Here is a 19,836-nt window from a genome sequence, read left to right as displayed (position 1 = left end):
GAAGGATCACATTTCAGATGGGAAAAACATAGCTGGGTGGCAGGTGGGGAGCTGAGTTATGGGTGGTGGTGCAGAGTGTTGTCTGGCTGGAGTGGGGGGTGTGCTGCAGACGTGTGGCAACTAGGGTTGGAAAGCAAAGCCGGGGCTGGTAGACCTTGAGGGGCATCTAGAGCTTGAACTTCATCGTGAGGGCAGTAGGGAGCCACTTCTCTTTTTTAAATAGGGAGATGACGCGCTGAAATGGTTCGGGGGAAAGGGGGGCTGCGCTGGTGTGCTGTTCCTCTCTCTGAGGTCTGATTGGAAGTGTATTCTTCTTGATTAGTGGTCAAGGAGGTGAGGGGCAAGGGGAAACAGCTAGAGGACGGGGGCTAAAGTCTGAAAATAAACGCAACACCACTGGAGCCAGAGGACGCGTGCACCCTTGGTCAAGTTTTGTTTTCATCCCATGGGTAGTGTTTGAGTTACTATTCAGCAAGAATGCCTTGCTGAGGTCTCTGTGGGCTGAGCCGAGGCTCCAGCTTGTGGTGGCCCAAGGGTTGCTGCCGTATTTAGAGCTCTTAACAAAGGGACTTGTTTCCCCTGGCTTTTCTCCCAAGGAAGAGGGGTTCTCACATTTGCTGTCCCATGTGGCAAAAACACAGCCAGCAGAAGAGGGATCCAGGCTGGGTTCTGCACTGCCCACCACCTGGTACCTCAGCCACTAACTAGTCAGTGGGGTAGGCAATTACCTGATCATCAGCTTTATTTCCCAGTTCTTTTTTTGTTGACAGCCCTCCTCTGTGCTTGGCATCTTGTGGTCACTCAGCCATGTGTGTTGAGTGAAGGCATTCTCCCCACTCTGACTTTCCCCATCTTGCACCCTCCCCTCCAGCCCGTCTCCTGAACACCGGCACCCCTGCTCACTCCCCAGCAGTGTCTTTGTTCTCATTCCTCCTGCCCTCCTGATTGCCCCCCGTAACTGCCCCTCCTTCGAATGCCCCCTCCGGTGCCGCGTTCCCCCCATGTTGTCCAGCCTTGCAGACTCTCTTTGCTCAAACTCCTGTGGCATCCACTGACCACTGGGCCAGGCCTTTGGGACTTGACTCTTCACTTCTCTGCAAGCGCCCTGAGGTCAGGAGTGGTCGTTCCATCTTTCGCTCTATTGCTCACAGCCCCAGCACATGAAAAGAGATTCACAAATATTTGTTGAATGAGTGGAGAGAAAAAGCTATTGCTGGGGGAAAAAAAGCCACAACCCTGTTTCCCAGATTGCTCAATATTATCATTTGAGAGCATGATAGTAATATGGGGAAGACTTTTTGGCATTTCCCATGGTTTTTGATGACTTCTCTACCAAAAAATGGAGTGTAGCTTGTTAAATGTGTGTGAACATCTCACTTCACATCGTAGTATGACAGGGCAGAAATGGGACAAAGCAAAGGCTTGACCTGTGACCATATAAACAGGCTGAAAATTGTGGTTCTAAAGGAGAGAAAGGGTCTCTGAGTTCTCTCTGGGTTCCTTTCTCTCTCCTTTCATTTTGCCTTTGCCTTTGCCTTTGCTCGCTTTCTTCATTCTGTAGACAGGGAGGCTAGAAGGGGTTATGGGATGGGGGGAGGAATGAGAGATCCCATTCAGATCCCACCCTTCTCTTGCTGTTTTGAAATGCTCTAAATACCAGGCACCAGGAGTTCTGGCATCCAATTGGGATTAGTAAGGCAGATCCTATGGGTGTTTCACTATTAACATATGATCAGGTGTCAGTCCTGATGAAAAGACGAAACAAATGTTGTTTCCTTTGAAATTAAAGTGTCTAAAATGAAGAAGAGAGAACTGACCCTTAAAATCATGTTCAGTACTTGAGAAGAGTTCCCTCTGACAACTGTCTATTCCAGTTTTGGCTTTTAAAATTTTTTTCGGCCAGAATGTCTGACGACACTGCCAGGGGAATTTCTGCCCCCTCCTTCCTGAATATACCCAGCGCTGGCCCCTGAGGCAGCCCAGTTCTGTTTTCTCATGACACAGTGATTATTTTTGGCACTGCACATATTTTCTCTAATGTTATTACTCCCCCCCTGCCCGCCCCCCCCAAGCCCTTGGTTGCCTTTTGAGGAGCAATTGTTTGGGCCACTCGGTGTAAGCAGGGGGTTAATTTTACTTCCTTGTGGTGTGGGGGGGAGGGAGTGGGAGACAGGAGGCCTCCTGCTTTGCCTCCTCTGCAGCACCCCGGCCCCCATGAGGGTGCCAGCGCAGGGGTCCTGTCCCCCTCACCCCCGCTCATGAAAGAGCCTGCTTTCACCAGGCTCTGGACTCACCATTCATCCTCTCTGCCGACAAGATTTGAGGGGCTATCTCGAGGTGACGCTGGGGGCTGCACCTCAGGGACGGCATCTTAATGACTTGACTTGGCGGGCGTTAGAACAGCCCCATTCAGAGTGAGTTCACTCCCTGTGCAGTTGGCTCACTCGGCCTCTGTCCATAGATGTTCTCTTGTTCACGCTGCGTGAGGAAATGGAGATTTCCAAGTGGGAAGCAGACTTCCCAGCGCTTTAACTCTTCCCTGAAGGGGAGAGGAGCTGCAGAGAACGAAACACAGTCTCAGCTGACCCAGCTGCAGCTCCCGGGAGAGGAGCAAGGCTTTTATCTAATGTCTCCAGGGCTGGGGATGGAGGCCAAGGCACCAGGGATCACATTTTCTTTCCTCCCGGAGAGGGAAAGGAGAATAGTAAAGGGCACACTTGAATTGTCCTTACAGTCAAGCAGCAAATATTTACTTAGTTTGTCTGCCCTGGTCCAAGGTCCCATGAAGGATGCACAGAAGTAGAAGATGTGTGTCTGTGCCCCACCCCACCAAGGCACCAAGGTCCTTACAGTCTAGTTATAGCAACAGGAGGTTTGCATAGAAAAGCCAGCAAGACCCTTTAATGAGGGCCAGTGAGAAATTTGGGCAGGAAGCCCCTTGGAGAAGGGAGTGAAGGTGGCCAGGGAAGTGGCTGGGGGAAGTAGGGCTGGAACTGGCCCCAAGGCATGGAGTTTTAAGAGCTAAGAAGGGATGAGATGATGGCGGTGGGGAAGATGTGAAGGGAGAGAGGGGCACCAAAGTAGGGCTTAATGAAATCCCATAAAGAAATATAAAAAGTAAGATGCTTCCTGGCAGAAGAGGAGACCTGACTTGTTAGACTTTGGGTGGCTGTGGATGGATAAGGACAGCATCCGAGTAGCACTGACCCAGCCAGACGCTGGTATCTCCCTCATGTCCTTGGTCTCCAGATCTCATGTGTCCCCGGGTCTCTTTCTATTTAAACTGTGGACACAGACCAGTAGAATCAGCATCATCTAGGAGGTTGTTAGAAATGCAGAACCTTAGGCCCCAGCCCAGACCTACTAAGTCAGAAATTGCATTGTTAACAGGATCCTGGGGTGATTCGTGGGCGGAGTCAAGTTTGAGAAGTTCTAGACTGTGACCCCACTGGCAACTGTCAGCAGCGCTAGTTCAGACCCCAACTTTGATTCAAAGAGCTGGGGAAACACACACACACAAACATCTTTGAGTGTCTCTGAACTACGGCTCTTCCCAGATGGAAATCTTTTTTTCTAATTAGGAATTGGATTAGAATTTTTATGTCTTCCATTGTTTATTTGTTTTTTTTTGTAATTAATTAATTTATTTTTTGGCTGCATCGGGTCTTCGTTGCTGTGCGCGGGCTTCTCATTGTGGTGGCTTCTCTTGCTGTGGAGCACAGGCTCTAGGTGCACGGGCTTCAGTACGTGTGGCAGGCAGGCTCAGTAGTCGTGGCTTATGGACTCTAGAGTGCAGGCTCAGTAGTTGTGGAGCACGGGCTTAGTTGCTCCGCGGCACGTGGGATCTTTCCGGACCAGGGCTTGAACCCGTGTCCCCTGCATTGGCAGGCAGATTCTTAACCACTGAGCCACAAGGGAAGTCCTAGATTTTTATGAATGATCTAGAACAGCAAGCGACTTTGAAGAGTTCACAGAACAGAAATCATTTAAGTGGTTTTTATCTAATGTCTCCAGTTTGTACCACTTTGTACTAATTACGCTTTAGAGGACTCCAGAAGAACAGATAATGGGGTCCTCTCCCTCCAGAATAGGTGGTCTAGTTAGGGGGACAAAAGCTACAGAAGTGAAGCGAGTGGAGAACAACACAGGGCCGGATGGTGTAGCACAGTGTCTCTGAGCTGGGATGCGGAGAGGTCAGCGCAGGTGACGCCTTCCTGGAGAAAATGGGCGCTGGGAGGTCCTGGAAAATGAGTGCAGTTAGCTCTGGGATGAAGAGTGTGTCCTCCAGGAAAGGTGTGGCGAGGGGAAGAGCAGGCGCTAGGTGTTAGCCACCAAGGGGACGGTAAGCTGCTCCCCACTCCCTCTAGAGAAAGTGCTTGCCTCATGCTGGGAAATCCATTTTACATCTGGGGCAGGGCACTTTTTTCTTTATCCTTCTGCTGTGCAATTTCTTTGTCAGTTCTCTTAGCTGAAGGCAGTGTTGTAGGAACAGGATGGCTGCATAGGCAGGATGGCTGCATAGGCAGAATGGCTTGAGCCAAACCATAGACTGTGCTGTTGGAAGCTTGTGGGATCCAGAGGAAGTAGGCTGCTGATGGATAGAAGCCCTTAAGGAAAACCCTAAATCAGATCGGGTACCAGCTTGGGTGTGGGGAAACAGCCTCACGTCCAAGGAAGTGGCACCAAGGAAAAGAGTCTAGCGAGAGTGAAACCTGTAACCTGTGGTGTCTGTAGGTGCTGAGAGCAAAGTAGGAACTTTCTTCCTTTGTGAGACAGACATCTCCAAGCAGAGACAAATGATCCCGCTGGGCCTGGTTTGTCATTGTGGATCTGACCTAGGACAAGAGGGTGACCAGGATGTCCCCTCTGCTGCTTCCCAGATCAAGAGCTCATCAAATTAAGTATCCTTAGAGGGTTTCACCCCCGATACGCCCGGCTCAGCTAAACCTTGTGAACTTGTGAGAGGGATCTGCTTATGGGCATTTTGGGGAAGGTTGCCTGATTGTCATCAAGAGTATAGGATTTAGGGTCAAATGGCAGGTTTGAGTGCTAGCTCCATCACTGGGTGACACCAGGCATGTCACTAACATGTCCTTGGAGTCTGTTTCGTCATGTGTGAAATAGGGATGATACACTCCTACCTCCCCAGATTGTTTCAGGATTAAGTCAGAGGCGGTGTGATGAGAGTTCTTTATCAAACGACAAGCGCTGCGTGTGGTTCTTTCTTAGCTGTAGCAGCAGCAGCCCTTCAGCTTGCTGAGGTTAATTAGTCCCTCAGCTGGAGTCTGCACAGTGGAGGGGTTCGGGCAGTAGCGGGCATCAGAGGCCGGAGAGAACAGTGGGGAGCCAGGCAAATGCTCCTTGTGGACGCACGCTTTCCTCCCGTCTTCATGGGGAGTCTTCTCTGTCAGTGCACTAGACATGCCGAGATCGGGGTAGGTGGAAAGAAAACCTTATTTTTACACTGGGGCATGAGGTCCTGCAGACCCACAAGAGTGGCCATCTTCGCAGAACTGGATTCTCCAGGTTCAGTACGGTTGGTCATCTTTCTTCAGACGTTTTGACCTGGACACTGCATGAGGGGAAGAGGAAGCCCGAGGGAGCCGGTCAGAGGGCAGGGAACGTTGCTGAGACAGTGCGCACACCCCGCTTTCCTTCCCCGGGTATCTCCTTCTGCAGCACTTCCTCTGGGGCTCCACATTCAGTAATGGTGGCCATGATCCTGAAGACGCTGTTACCAAATTCATCTCCTCAACTTTCAGAGGCGATCACGGTGAGGAAGCCATGGGGAGCCGGCGGCAAGCTGGATATGTGTCATCTTGTGTTATAAAAATAAATTAAAAAGCAACACCTGATACAAAGGTAGTTATCATTAGTGTTGTTTATAACAGCTGGAAATTAGAAATCACTTCTGAACATCTGTCGAGCACATTGTGATCCACCCATACGATATGATATTGCTGGCTGTTAGGAGCATTTCTAGAGTTCTGTAAAATGCGATAACATGTTAAATAACAGTCATAAATCCAGTGAGAGCTCAGTTCTTTTCTTTATACCTTTCTGTATTTTCAAAGTTGCCTGCACTGAATATGCATTACCCTTATTCCACCAAAGCCTTTTGAAAAAGTGATATCTTAAACTAGGTTATGAGATGGTGATGCACAATGAAGGTCTATTTCCAATTGTGTGACACAGCTAGTGCTGCTTGTCAATGGGCTCTCTGTTCACATGTCCTTGAAAAAGTCAGAGCTCAGGGGTTTGGTTCCAGCTCCACACATTCCCATTACCTTTCTGAGCCTCAGTTTTCCTCATCTCTAAAATGGGAATAACGGTACCTGCTCTTTGTATCTTACTGGGCGAGGTTTACAGATTAACGTATAAAGTGCTTTATAAGGTGTAATGAGTGATACAAATGTAAGGCCGTATTACTCACTAATATGTTGAATGGAGAACCCCGCTAAGGTTTGGGCTTGGTGAAGCTCAGCATAGACACAGATCGTCACCGTCACTCCTGTGCATGCACGCTTTTCCCAGCTGGGCTGGAGACTGCACATGTCCTCAGATGACGTAAGGAGCTGGGTTATCTGGAGCCCCAGATGGGCTACACCTATGGGGCTGCTTGGTAATTGGGTCTGCTGCTCTCTTCCCCAAGGCTGCCTGGGGCCTAGAAGGCCACCAGATAAGCATCTCCAGTGGGCCCCGAGCAGATTTGACCATTAGAGGGCCATGTTGGGTGGGCCCCAGACATTACTGTCAGCTCTGAATGCAGTCCAGGCCCTGTCTTCAGGGGCACAGACCACCAGAGTGGGTCAGGGAGCTGGGGGCTTAGCCCCAGGGGAGGGGAGGTGGGGAGGTTGAGAAATGAGACACTTCCCAGGATTCTTCCTTCAGGGCAGGGCTGAGTGAAAATATCTATTCTTGTTTTAGCCACTCCAGCCCTGACCTCTTCTTTGTATCCCTGCTTTTAGGGCTTTTGATATACTAGTCTGCAGTGTTAGTCTTATCTCTCAGTTGGGCTGTGCTCTCTTTCAGCGCAGAGACCGGGCCTCTCACAGAGGCATGCATCTTGAAGTGTATTGATGCCTTTCCCCCTTGTGGAGTTCTGTCTGATCTGCCCAGTTTCTCCTGAATTTGCTAATGTAATTTCTTCCATTTTGACTGGCTAACTTTGACGCCCTTTCCTCTCCTATATAATATATAATCTATATAATAGATTCCCTTACGCGTCACTACTGTCTTCGGCAAACATCAGAATATCCCAGAAAGTTGGCCAACACCACCGTCTTTTAAAATATTTTGCCACTCCTTTGGAATTGCCTTCAGAGCCAAAGACCATTCTTTTCAATACTTTCAATTGTGGCAAGGCCTTATCTTTGAGGGCATATTTTATTCTTTCAAACAACTGAGACCCATCCACAGCCAAGTCTGGTGACTAAAGGGGGTGGCTACACAGGATAAATGTCGTTTGGGGTTTAAAATGATGTATGTTCGGGCTTCCCTGGTGGCGCAGTGGTTGGGAGTCCGCCTGCCGATGCAGGGGACACGGGTTCGTGCCCCGGTCCGGGAGGATCCCACATGCTGCGGAGCGGCTGGGCCCGTGAGCCATGGCCGCTGGGCCTGTGCGTCCAGAGCCTGTTGCTCCGCAATGGGAGAGGCCACAACAGTGAGAGGCCCGCGTACCGCAAAAAAAAAAAAAAAAAAAAAGATGTATGTTCTATGAAGTATTATGATTGATTTTCTTGTGTGACTCTGAGGTTCTTTCTAAAGGACCTCCCCAAATACTTAGAGCAGTGACCATTTCACCAGAATAAAGTTTGTACCTTCTCCCGAGGTGGCTATCTTGAGGGGCTGTTGCCTTTTATGTGGCCTCGCTTCAAGTCTGTCTCCTTATTTTCACTTCCCTCTTTCTGTCAGTCATAGCCTCTGGGACAGTGATGGCCGCATGAGCTCCTAGATAAATAACTGTTTGGTTTATGATGGTGACTCCAAATTAGGTGAGTGTGGCCACAGTGCATGGTAGGGGGAGAGATGTGGTTAGGTTTAAGAAGTAGATCAGGGCTTCAGTCCTCCAAAGACAGGTGATCACAGGCTCAGAAACCTTTTACTAAGCCCTCCAGGCGATTCTTCTGCAGGCTAAAGTTGAGATCCATTGCTCTGCAAAATTGGGACCAATGCCACTGCATAATTTAAATAAGGATCAGATGAGAATGTTTATGAAATGCACCTAGCCCCAGTGATCAGTGAATATCAGTTTCCTTTTCCTTCCACCAACAAAACAAAACAAAACAAAACAACACACACAAAAACAGCCTTTTTATTTTAAAGCTGACTGCTTTGCAACAGTGGTTCCCAGCCCTGGCTGCATAGGAGAATCACATGGGAAGCTTCAAAACCCCTTAATAGGCTGCACTGCAGGCCTATTAAATAGGACTCTCTGGGGGTAGGTGTAGAGCCCAGGCATCAGTTTTTTGAGGCTTCTCTAATGATTGCTGTGAGCAGCCAGGATTGAGAAGCACCGGCTTTGGTTCTGCTCTAATTTATTTAAATTTATTTATTTTATTTATTTATTTTTGACTGTGTTGGGTCTTTGTTGCTGTGCGCAGGCTTTCTCTAGTTGCGGCAACCTGGGGCTACTCTCCTTGCGGTGCGTGGGCTTCTCATTGCGGTGGCTTCTCTTGTTGCAGAGCACGGGCTCTAGGCATGCGGGCTTCAGTAGTTGTGGCACGCAGGCTTCAGTAGTTGTGGCTTGCGGGCTCTAGAGCGCAGGCTCAGTAGTTATGGTGCATGGGCTTAGTTGCTCCGCGGTATGTGGGATCTTCCCAGACCAGGGCACGAATCTGTGTCCCCTGCATTGGCAGGTGGATTCTTAACCACTGTGCCGCCAGGGAAGTCCTGTTCTGTAATTTAATCCATGAAGCAATCAACCCCTAGGTGTAGGGCAGCCACTCGTCCTGATCTCTGGGACCTGAAGCTGGCACGTTCCTTCCTTCAGGCAGCCCTCGTGCAGCAGTGGCACAGCCTCAGTGAAGTGTCACAAAAGCCCCCTCCCCATTGCATTTGACCTTCATTTCATCCATTTACAGCCTTCTGCGAATTGGCACCAGCTTAGAATTTCACCACCAGCCAATAGACTGATCCAAGCTGGTTTAATTAGCTTCAGTCTTTCTCCTTAACCTGCTGAAATCCATTCTGCTTCTAAGCCTTCGAACCTTATAGGGAACAGGTGTATTGTTTTGATACCCTGATGGCCCACAGGCATTAGGCATGGGAGCCCTAATCACGCTAAAGATCAGGAGACTATGACTAATTAAGCAAGCAGCCCCATTGGTGCAGTGGGTGACATCTTGGGGGCCGCAAGCCAGGCTGACCAAGAGCTGATAATGGTTCCATTACTGACTTAAGTAGGGATCTCTAAGCCAGGCTTAGAGCAATAACCCCAAAGTTAAGGAGAAGTTTTTAAGAGAATGAAGCTCTGGGCAAAGCGGTTTTTCCCTGGTTGAGTTATATAGCATGTGCATGCTGAAGCTTTAGGACCGTCAGTTTTGTCTTATCTTTTGATTGGCTGCCTGGTCCCTAAGGGGTTTTTTTTCCCTTAGTTGGGATCAAGTGTTTCAGAATTTGAGTTTTTAACTTGGGGAGAATACGTATAAATTTGTGTATATGAAATGTCCCCCCAAAATGAGAGTAACCGCTTGTTCTCCACCTGTAGCTTGGAGAGAGACATTCATGCAGGCTGGACCTGCAGCTTTTTTTTTATGGAGCACTGTAGAGTCACCTCGGATGGCACCGCACCACACGCCCAGCCGTGCGTGATACAGGCTGCATCCTGCACCGATTCCCCTTCTTCCTACTCACTCCATTTGAGCTCGGGTATTGTTTCTTAATCCTACACCTAAGGTTCCAGGTCTTTTTCCGAGGTGAGTGGGTGCTCACCTAAGGGCAGCATCTCCCCCCTACCCCACCATGGAGTCTTTATGTCACTGTATCTTTTCCAAATCGTCACCCTTCTCGTCTTCCTGTAGTGTACATGGACATCCAGTTGGTGGGAAGGTATCTAACACAGCCTGGTCCATGTTGAAGGTAGACAATAAGTAGCAGTTTGTTTGCTGCCAGGGGAGAACCTTTGATCTTGGACCCAGAAGAACTAGGTTTGAGACAATGTCTTTTAGCAAGTCACTCTACCTCTTGAAATCTCCACTTCTTCATCTATTAAATGGGGATAGGAGTTTCTCTCTCTCAGGCGTTTTGTGAGATTCACATGAGATAAAGTGTAAAAAATGGGCTTTCTGCACCCCTCAGACACTGTAAGGTATTGCCACTTGTCCTTCTAGGATCAGCTGGACTCCTGCCTCACTGGGTAGCCTGCCCTGACCTTGTTTGCTGACATCAGCTTGTTTCTTATCTTAACCACCTATCGTGCTTATTGCCTGTGTTTATTTCTCTGGTTCATGGGCATGTTTCAACTTGTTGGCTCCCCAAACAGACTGCGTACTCCTCGAGAACAAGGAATGTGTGCCTCCACAAGGTCCGGAACGGAGCTCAGTAAACACTTCTGGGTCCACGCGAGACACAGTCAGCCAGGGCCACATTCATGTGGTGTGTTCCATATACCATGTATTGTGCAGGAACCCCCTGTGGTCTCAGGAGGACCACCAAGAAAGACAGGAGCAGGGACTTTGTAGAGTAAGTCCCTACAACTGGAGTAAGAAATACATTTCTGAGTCTTTTCTGATGATCCGGAAAACTTAGATAAAATATCTTTTTACAAAAAAAAACAGAATTCTAATATGCCATGTCTAGAATTATCATTAAAAAAAAAAATTCTGGTCTATTGCAGTGAATTCTAACACCCATCTAGGGAGAGAAAATAAGGCACAATGAAGCCTCATTGACCTAAGAAGGGTCAGCTGCATGACCCAACAAACGAATCAAAATCAGCCTGACCAACAAATACACCTGCAGCCCTGAGACAGCGTTGACTTGGCAATGAGCAGCTGTAGGGCCAAAGTCTGACCGTGACTAATGCTCAGATTAGCCTGGCAGTGGGATCATTACTATCTGTCTTGAGGGTTTCATTGGTGGAGAGCTTTCTAGTACTTCCAATCCTTCTACCCTCATCTCATTTGATCTTGACAAAGAAGACACGAGATGGCTCCCATTTCAGAGATGAGGCAGTCAGGGCACCGAGAATGCATTTTCTTGTTCAACATCAGATAGCTAGATAGTGTGTGGCCAGCATGTTAAAACACCAGTCCTCCTAACTTCCCGTCCCCTGATCCGTTGGCTTGAGAGGCCCAACCTGTGGTAGATGGGGTGAGGAAGTCAACTTGGGTGCATCAGTTAGGCCAAGGCTGGTCTCACCTTTACACTTAGCATTAATTATTCTTGTTCCTCCGTGTTGCTAATTCAATATGGCAGCATTACACATGTTTGTCTGTTCTTCCCAGAGTCAACGTTAGACAGATATCTCTGGGCTGTGTCAAGGTTAACTAGATAATCCAATTAAAGTCACGCTGGTCCCAGAGCACAACTGCAAAAACAAGGCAGCTAAAGTGGAGCTCAGACTTTTAAACCAAGAGACTGCATGTGATTCTCAACGTTTCTTTTTCTAAACGTTAAGATGTCGCTGTTTCTTTATTTCTTGCTAAAGCCACTACCTCCGACTGTTAAGCATTAGAAAGAGTGTGTATTGGCCTGAGAAGAGACGCGTTCTAGCCCTGCTCTACCACTAATTAGCAGAACTGCCCTAAGTAAGAAACTTAACCTGGTCGGGCCTCAGTTTCCAGATCTGTGAAATGGGGACAACAGCAGTGCCTGCCTTGCCCATCTCACATGCAGGGGGTGAGGATGGAATTAGGGAGCACCCACATGTCTCAGGACTTCTAAGTGTCTGCTCACTGACTGTACGCCCTCCAAGAGCTTATGTAGGCACTTCCTTTGTGACCTTGAGAAGTTACGGATGATGTCTGAGCCTCAGTTCCCAAGTGTGTAAATATGCTCACAATACCTACCATAATTGTGTTGTTAAGAGGATTATAATGAAGTAATATACGGAAGGTTCTCGGTGCAGCACCTGACACAAAAGTGGGTGTCAATAAACATTTGTGTGGCCAAGGGAACGTAGTAGGAGCCAAATCTCAAAGGCCACTGGCAGACAGAGCACCAACTCCAGACGGCCTTTTCCTTCCCTGGCTCTTCCTCTCTGTCTTCTCTTCCGCTTCAAAGAAGGGGCAATGGCAAAGGGAAGCGCTGTGCATGCAGACACTGATGTAAATGTCACATCGATGTAAATGTGCCGGTATCCCTTTCACCCAGGAGGCCTTCTCTAGAGGCCCCTAATGGCTGGTCATGCGTTGATGATGCTTCTGTTGGGGAGCACGACGGTTGTGCTGGAGAGTGGAATCCAGTGTCCCAAAGACGCTGGCTCTCATGACACGCAGGTGTGATGGGTACAGTTGTAGCATCCTGTCCCCTTCCCACCCTCCCTTCCTGGGCCAGGATGCGTGCAAACCTCGAGCAACTGTTTTCGCTCCACAATCAGAGGTCAGGATTAAAATGCAAATGAGAGGGACTAGTATACAAACTGCCACTCCAGGCTGGAGGAAGAGCAGGGTGATCCTAAGGGCAGGTTCTGAAGGCGTGGGGTGCAGGGACGAGAGTTCTGAGAGCTGGAAGTCAGGGGCAGAGGAGGAAACGTGCATTGGGTGAAGGAAACAGAAAAGGGAGATAGGACAAGAAAAACAATTTCACTCGTTTCACAATTTTTCTGAAGGTTCTTCCTGACCATTAACAGCTGTTGGAGTTTCCTCCTGCAGTCTGAGTCTATGATGCTTGATCCATCCAAGGAGCTGGTTGTTTTGTTTTTCTAAAATGAGGCATGTGGTAAAGTCAAAACGGTGCCTCTGCCCCACATCTTGGCGGTTTGAGAGGCGGCGTGTCAACATTCCGGGAATCCCAAAATACTGAATTTTCAGTCCAGATAACAGGCCGCACAGCCAAACAAAAGGAGAAGCAGCCCCTGGTTTTGGAAGTCTCAGGAGAGAGGATGGACAGAGCAAGCTGGAGCGGGTTGGGAGAGGCCTTGAGAGCCGTGAACTGCGTTGGACACCTTTTTAAAAAAATAAAGACAAACTTGTTTATTAAACAAGAAATACAAGTGGTTTTTTTTTTTTAATAGAAACATAAGAAAAAACAGAGAAGCACTAAGAAAAAAATTCCTCCTAACCTCACTGACCTGACACTGTAACATTTTTGAGCCTAGGGAGGCAAGACATCATTGATGGAGAGGATCCCGGATTCCGGGACCCAGCTGCCCGGTGCAAAGCCCCACTTCCCCATTTACCTGCACAGAGGCTGCAGGTGAATTACAGCAGTCTCCCCTTATCCACAGTTTCACTTTCTATGGTTTCAGTTCCCCACAGTCAACCCCAGTCTGAATATATTAAATGGAAAATTCTAGAACTAGGCAGTTCATAGGTTTTAAGTCTCATGCCATTCTGAATAACATGATGAAGTGTCCCACCCTCCCATTCAGGACATGAATCATCCCTTTGTCCAGCGTATTTGTGCTGTTTACGCTACCTGCCCATTAAGTATAGGAAAAAACATAGTACAGGTAGGGTTCGGTAGTATCTACGGGGTCAGGCAGTCCACTGGGAGGCTTGGAATGAATCCCCCATGGATAAAGGGAGACTACTGTACTTAGTCTCTATGGACCTGTTTCCTCATCTGTAAATTAGGGGTAATAATAACAGCTACTTCCAAGGGTAGTTGTGAGAATTAAAGAAGCCAGTGCAGTAGTGCTGTAAGAATAACAGTTATTAGTATAGGAAGTGTTATGTATAATACATTTCCATGAAAATAGGATTATACTGTACTCCTTTGTAACATTTTTACTCTCACGGTGATCTTTTCATGAATATATTTGTTACTGATATTAGCTAACATTGACTGCTTACCATTGGGATAGGCCTGGCACTAAAGACTTTACAGAACTTGGGGGCTTCCCTGGTGGCACAGTGGTTAAGAATCCGCCTGCCAATGCAGGGGGCATGGCCTTGAGCCCTGGTCTGGGAAGATCCCACATGCCGTGGTGTCACTAAACCCGTGCACCACAACTACTGAGCCTGTGCTCTAGAGCCCGCAAGCCACAACTGCTGAGCCTGTGTGCCACAACTACTGAAGCCTACGCACCTAGAGCCCGTGCTCCACCAACAAGAGAAGCCACCACGATGAGAAGCCCGTGCACCGCAACGAAGAGTAGCCCCCGCTCGCCGCAACTAGAGAAAGCCCGTGAACAGCAACGGAGACCCAACGCAGCCAAAAATAAAATAAATGAAAAATAAATAAATTTATATTAAAAAAAAGATTTTACAGAAGTTATCATATTCAATCCTCACGTTAACTCTGTGGGGCAAGTACTGTATTACCACTTTACAGATGAGAAAACTGAGGCTAATCAGGTTAAATAATATAAACGTACAGAGCTGGTGAGTGGCCCTCTGTCCTGCAAGGAGAAGGAAAATGAGGCTTGCCGGTAGCCTGTCCCGGCAGGATTCAAGAGGAATCGTGTTTGTGCTCAGTCCTTTTTAACCCTCAGCAGGTGTGCACGTCGGGACATCAGACTGACGGGTGTCTGGCTGACTGTTCTTGGGCTCTAGTGGCATTTTCGATTTTTACGGTGGAAATCACTCTCTGATACGAAATGGGATCTAAGGTCCCGTACTGGGCTTCATTGTCTCTGAGAGCATTTTATCCAGAAGCAGATCTTCATCTTGTTCTCTAGAGGCTTTGACACAGCCATCTGGGCCACTGGCCACAGCTTCCTCACCCTTCCCTCTCCATCCCTGGGCATTCACCTCAGTCCCCAGATAGCCCTGGACCAGATCCCAGGCATTGCCAGTGGATTGATTCAATCAGCAAGGCTTTGCTCAAACCCCACCCACGTGAAGCCCTGTTGTGGACTCCATGGCGCGCAGGAGGGGAAGGTGGCCGAGAAGACATGAGACGCGTGAAGGCAGAGCTGACAGTACAGAGCTGACTCTCCGCGGCTCAGGTGACTGGCGTGAGCCCGCGTCAGCTCATCGGGAGGGTCCGGCCGTGCCGTGGGTGGGGAGTCCCGGGGATGTCGTGACCAGGGGTGTGATAGGATGGCAAGTGACGTGCTAGAGACTAACCCCTGCCTCTCGATGTAGGAGTAGCTCGGAGAGGAGGAAGGAGAAGTCCCGAGATGCTGCCAGGTGCCGGCGGAGCAAGGAGACGGAGGTCTTCTACGAGCTGGCCCACGAGCTGCCCCTGCCTCACAGCGTGAGCTCCCACCTGGACAAGGCCTCCATCATGCGGCTGGCCATCAGCTTCCTGCGTACACACAAGCTCCTGTCCTCAGGTGAGGCTGCGGGCCCCCGGGCTCCTTCCCCACGTGCCCTCGCACGCAGGAGGCGCCACTGGGCCAGAGTTGGAAGGCCACTGGCACAGAGGGAAGGTCTTCCTCCCCAGGAACGCGCACTCTGCAGACCTCCCACCCATAGAAACGCCGTCATTGGCGCTTCGTTCTCTTGCGTTGAACATCTTTCCAGCAGTGGCCTTTGCAGTGAGTACAGCCACGGGCTGAAGAGCAAGGGCAGGACCAGGGGAGTGCTTGGAAGCTGAGGGAACAGAGAGGGCTGCGAGGATGAGGGCAGCTTTTGCTGGCTTCCCGGTTCCCGTGCTCTGGCTGTCAGACCCACACTCCAGTCGAGGGTGAGTGAGTCCTTAGGAAGCATCTTAGTGCTTATCCGCTGGCCACTTTCTCCAGAGCGGAGGTGCGCCCATAGGATCTTTCCCTCTTACTAGCCAGGATGCCAGGCAAAGTATGCAGTGTCTCTGCTCTTAGATTCCTCATCTGTTAAAAGGGGTTAAAATACTTACTGCATGGGGTGTCTTTAAGCATTAACTGAGAGAAAGTCTGTAAAGCACCAGACCCGGCCACGCTACTCACCAGGGAGCCCCTGACAGGTAACAGTCTCCCCTCAGAACCAACTAATTCTCGCCTCCCCTGATAATCTCTGCAAGTCTCAAGTTCACAAAACTTTTTTTATCCCCCTTAGAGCTCACCTTCTTCAAAATACCATTTCCTGTTAGTCCTGACCGGAAAGAGGTGGCCTGGGGATCCTGCCAGTGGCAGGTCTGATGCGACAGTCCCCTCTAGTCTGCCAGTTGCTTAACAAAACCAGGCAGCGGCAGTGCCCCTCCGCACCCCCCTGGCTGTGGCACTGCAGGTGGCAGCATCCAAGGTGATGAGTGGAAGAGGACGGGCAAGGGAAGGCTCTCTCGTGCTGGCTTTTCAGTGTTCCTGAGTGAGCCGTGTGCCTTGGAGTGGGGTTGACTCTGCCATCCTGTTATGAAGTAGCTATTCTGGGAAAGAAACCCAGAGCAGAGGGAATCTAGTGTGAGGCGGGGAGGCCAGACCGGCATGTGCTATTCCGGGCCCTGGAGCACAGGAAGGATATGGGGGGAAGACTTTCAGAAAGTAGGACGACAGCTCAGTGGATCCAAGGGTTGGAGGGCTAACCCTGGACTGCAAATCTAAAGAGTCTCAAGAAAGAGCAGACAGGAGGGAGAGAACCCAGGGCAGAGACTTGCTCTATAAATACTTTGAAAGAAACAGTGCAAGACAGTGGCAGACTTGTCACCCTAGATGCTACAGGAAGAGGGAACTATGGGCTGAAGTATAAGAAAGGCTTGGAGATGCCATCGCAGGACACGTGTGTACTTTTTTCCTTTAAAGAAGCTTGTCCTCCAGGACAGGTGAGGGCAGTGTCCGGTAGTGTTGGAATCATCTTTACATCTGCACAGAGTAGGGAGCGGAGGACTTAATGACTAAACGGAGACCCCTTCCCCACACCCAGAAGCATCTCAACTTCCCTGTTACAATACTTGGGATTCCCCCTCTTAGACACCGATTTCTTTGGGTTTGTCGCTGCTTCCTTCCACCACCACCACCCCTGTTCCTCCACCAGCAGGGAGCCCCGAAAGGAGTAATACGTTAATCCTGGGACATCTCTCTGATTGAATTTGGACTTGTAGGATGTTTCTCCTCATTTCACAGATGATGAAAAGTGAGGCACAGCAAAGTTAAGGTTGCTCCAAGTCACACATTTAGCGCCTGGAGTTCAAGTCCTTTTGAATCCATGGGAAGAGAGACATGGAGGGCAGGAGCATTCTGCAGACCTGGCCAGGCGGAGATGTCGATGAGGGCTGAGGACTGGGGGAAGGGGGAGGGTTCTCCCTTGGAGCAGGAACCAAAGTTAAACAGAGGCACCAGGGGCTGGCCCTGAGCATTGGGGTCTGCAGGAGGTCCTCACACACTCAGTGACTGTTTCTACCCTTGCTCTTGGTGCACGGCCTTGGTTTCCGAGCTCTCCCATGCATAACCGTCCCCCTCAGTGGTTCAGGGTTGGCTTGGACAGGACACATATTGGAGGCTCTGAGCACATCTGCCTGCATGTGTGCTGGCGTGAACCCCCTGTGTGCCAGATATGCCCAGGGAGATAGGACCAGAGTGGCCACAGCGAGATATCAACACATCCCCTCCCAGGGCGGTTGCAAGTGTGGAAGCAAAGTGCCTGTGCTCTGGCTGGGCTTGGCCCTGGACTGACCAGAGCCCTCAGCGTGTCAGCTCTGGTCCTCTCAGTCCCGAGGAAAGAAATTACAGAAAAGGATAAAAAGTGTCCACATTTGGCCATCTGGTCTGGGTGTCCTTGAAGGAGCAGTTCTCATAAAACATGCATCACCTGGGGGAGGAGGAGAGGGATGGCTTTCTGTACCTTCTCTTCCAGGCCGCTGCCACACATTCTTTAGACCAATTGTTGTTATCGTTTTTAGGAATTGTATGCGAGACAGGATCTTGTTCTTTTTAAATCACATTTTGCTTCTTCAAAACATGCAATGCAGCGAAAAGGAGTACAGGATTTGTGGACAGTTGGACCTGCCCTGGAACCTCAGTCGGGCTGCCTTCCTTCTCTGCAGCCTTGTGAAAACCTCTTGACTACCTTTGAGCTTTACTTTCTCATCCGCACAAAGAGGATACCAGTACTTACCGTGGACATTGGATGTGAAAGCCCTTTTCCTCTTGCCTGCCACATATGGGCTCTCAGTAAGTTATAGCTTAAGAGATAAAACTTACTATGAACCAGCAAATTGATTTATAATAAGAGTAGTCTTCTGGAAAAAACGATGTAAATGAAAACCCAGTGTAAACCCTTACTGTCCTCTTACCACCTTCTGGCAATTTCTAGCAAAATGCAGAGTTGCCGAGCTTTCCCAAGTCAAAACAAACCACAGATCCATTATTGAAGCATTTCTAACAAAGGTGAGCGCCGATGTTGGCTCACTTTATGATAGGAAATAGCTGGTTACATACCTCAGAGTTCAAAAGGCTAAAAAAGACCAGGTTTTGCTTTAGAAAAGTTTCTTCTTTACTTACTAACACGTTTCCCTTTGATTTTCACAGTAGGCTGTTCTGTGTGGGAATGTTGGAGAGGAAACCTCAATGCTGAGAAATTCAGGCTGGGAGTCTGGGCGGCCGATTGAGATTTGTATCACAGGAAGCAAACTGAAACAATAGCTTTATGATATTAGCTTCCACGCTGGGCCGAGAACAGAACACACTCTGACGGGAACATCAGTGGAAATACCACTTGATTGTCTTAAATCCTCTTTCAAGAGGAGCTCCGCAAACTGTAACCAGATGAGGTTCACTCCTGCATTCAGACAGCCTTAAACAGTGGTAGCTACGCAGAGCTGGCTTTTCACTATAAAATTGATTTTTGGCTTCCCCCATACTCATATGAGGTAAAATCAAATTCATTTTACATGAGAGCTAGAGGTCAATGTGCAGTAAGCTTTCTAAGACAAATGTCAGGTTTATTATTAATTCATTGGCATTTGTTTAGTGAAGACATCAGTCTTAACAAGAGATTATGATTTCCTCGTCTCTAGACTACTAAGGGAAAGACATTAAAATGTGGGACAAGTGATTTTAGTTTTTTGCCATGACATTTTCATGCAGGAGAGAGTGAGACCAGAGGGAAAATTGTGGAGGCAGATATGGTTTCTGGTGCCCTCTTAGGTCTCCCCGTTCGGACTTCTTTTCCCAGGCTTTCACCTCTACTTTTTTTTTTTTTTTTTCCCTGTCTCACCCCCTTGCCCCACTCACCTTCCAAACCAAGGCCTTTTTCTGTCCTATTTGGTGAAGAGCTGAGAGGCTGATTCATGCCAGAATGTTAATGGCTGAGAGCAGCTAATCGTACAATCTCTTCTAGAGATGCTTTGTTCCGATCATTCCCTTAACTTAAACCAAAAAACTCTGGTCAGTCAGCAGGTATGTACTGACCCCAGCCCAGCACGACATCTTCTGAAGGGTAACACAGAGAAGTGAGATAGGATAGTAAGTTATGCACAGAATAAAGGAATGAATTTCTAATGGTGGACTTTCAAAGCCCTTTGGGAGGTCTGCAAGGTCAGATAAAACACAGGTGCCTTCTGCCAAAAATGTGAGGGTAGCCCAAGCCTACTACCAGGCAATGGTGGAGTTTAAAGGTGGGGCTAATGACCCAGTAAGTAATTCAAAAATAGTTTCCTGGGGCTTCCCTGGTGGCGCAGTGGTTGAGAGTCCACCTGCCGATGCAGGGGACACGGGTTCGTGCCCCGGTACGGGAAGATCCCACATGCCGCGGAGCGGCTGGGCCCGTGAGCCATGGCCGCTGAGCCTGCGCGTCCGGAGCCTGTGCTCCGCAGCGGGAGAGGCCACAACAGTGAGAGGCCCGTGTACCGCAAAAAAAAAAAAAAAAGTTTCCT

General features: G+C 49.0%; 1 protein-coding gene across 1 annotated transcript in view; it reads left to right on the top strand.

The window, feature by feature from the left end:
• The window catches only part of EPAS1 (endothelial PAS domain protein 1), an 86,328-nt gene that overhangs the window by 33,779 nt on the left and 32,713 nt on the right, over window positions 1-19,836 (top strand). Inside the window, exon 2 of the mRNA XM_065891204.1 lies at window positions 15,195-15,385. Coding sequence (XP_065747276.1) covers window positions 15,195-15,385 — 191 coding nt within the window. The remainder of the gene's footprint in view (window positions 1-15,194; window positions 15,386-19,836) is intronic.

Source organism: Phocoena phocoena, chromosome 14 (assembly GCF_963924675.1).
Source record: "Phocoena phocoena chromosome 14, mPhoPho1.1, whole genome shotgun sequence".
Classification (NCBI taxonomy): domain Eukaryota; kingdom Metazoa; phylum Chordata; class Mammalia; order Artiodactyla; family Phocoenidae; genus Phocoena; species Phocoena phocoena.
This window is presented reverse-complemented; position numbering and strand designations above follow the sequence as displayed.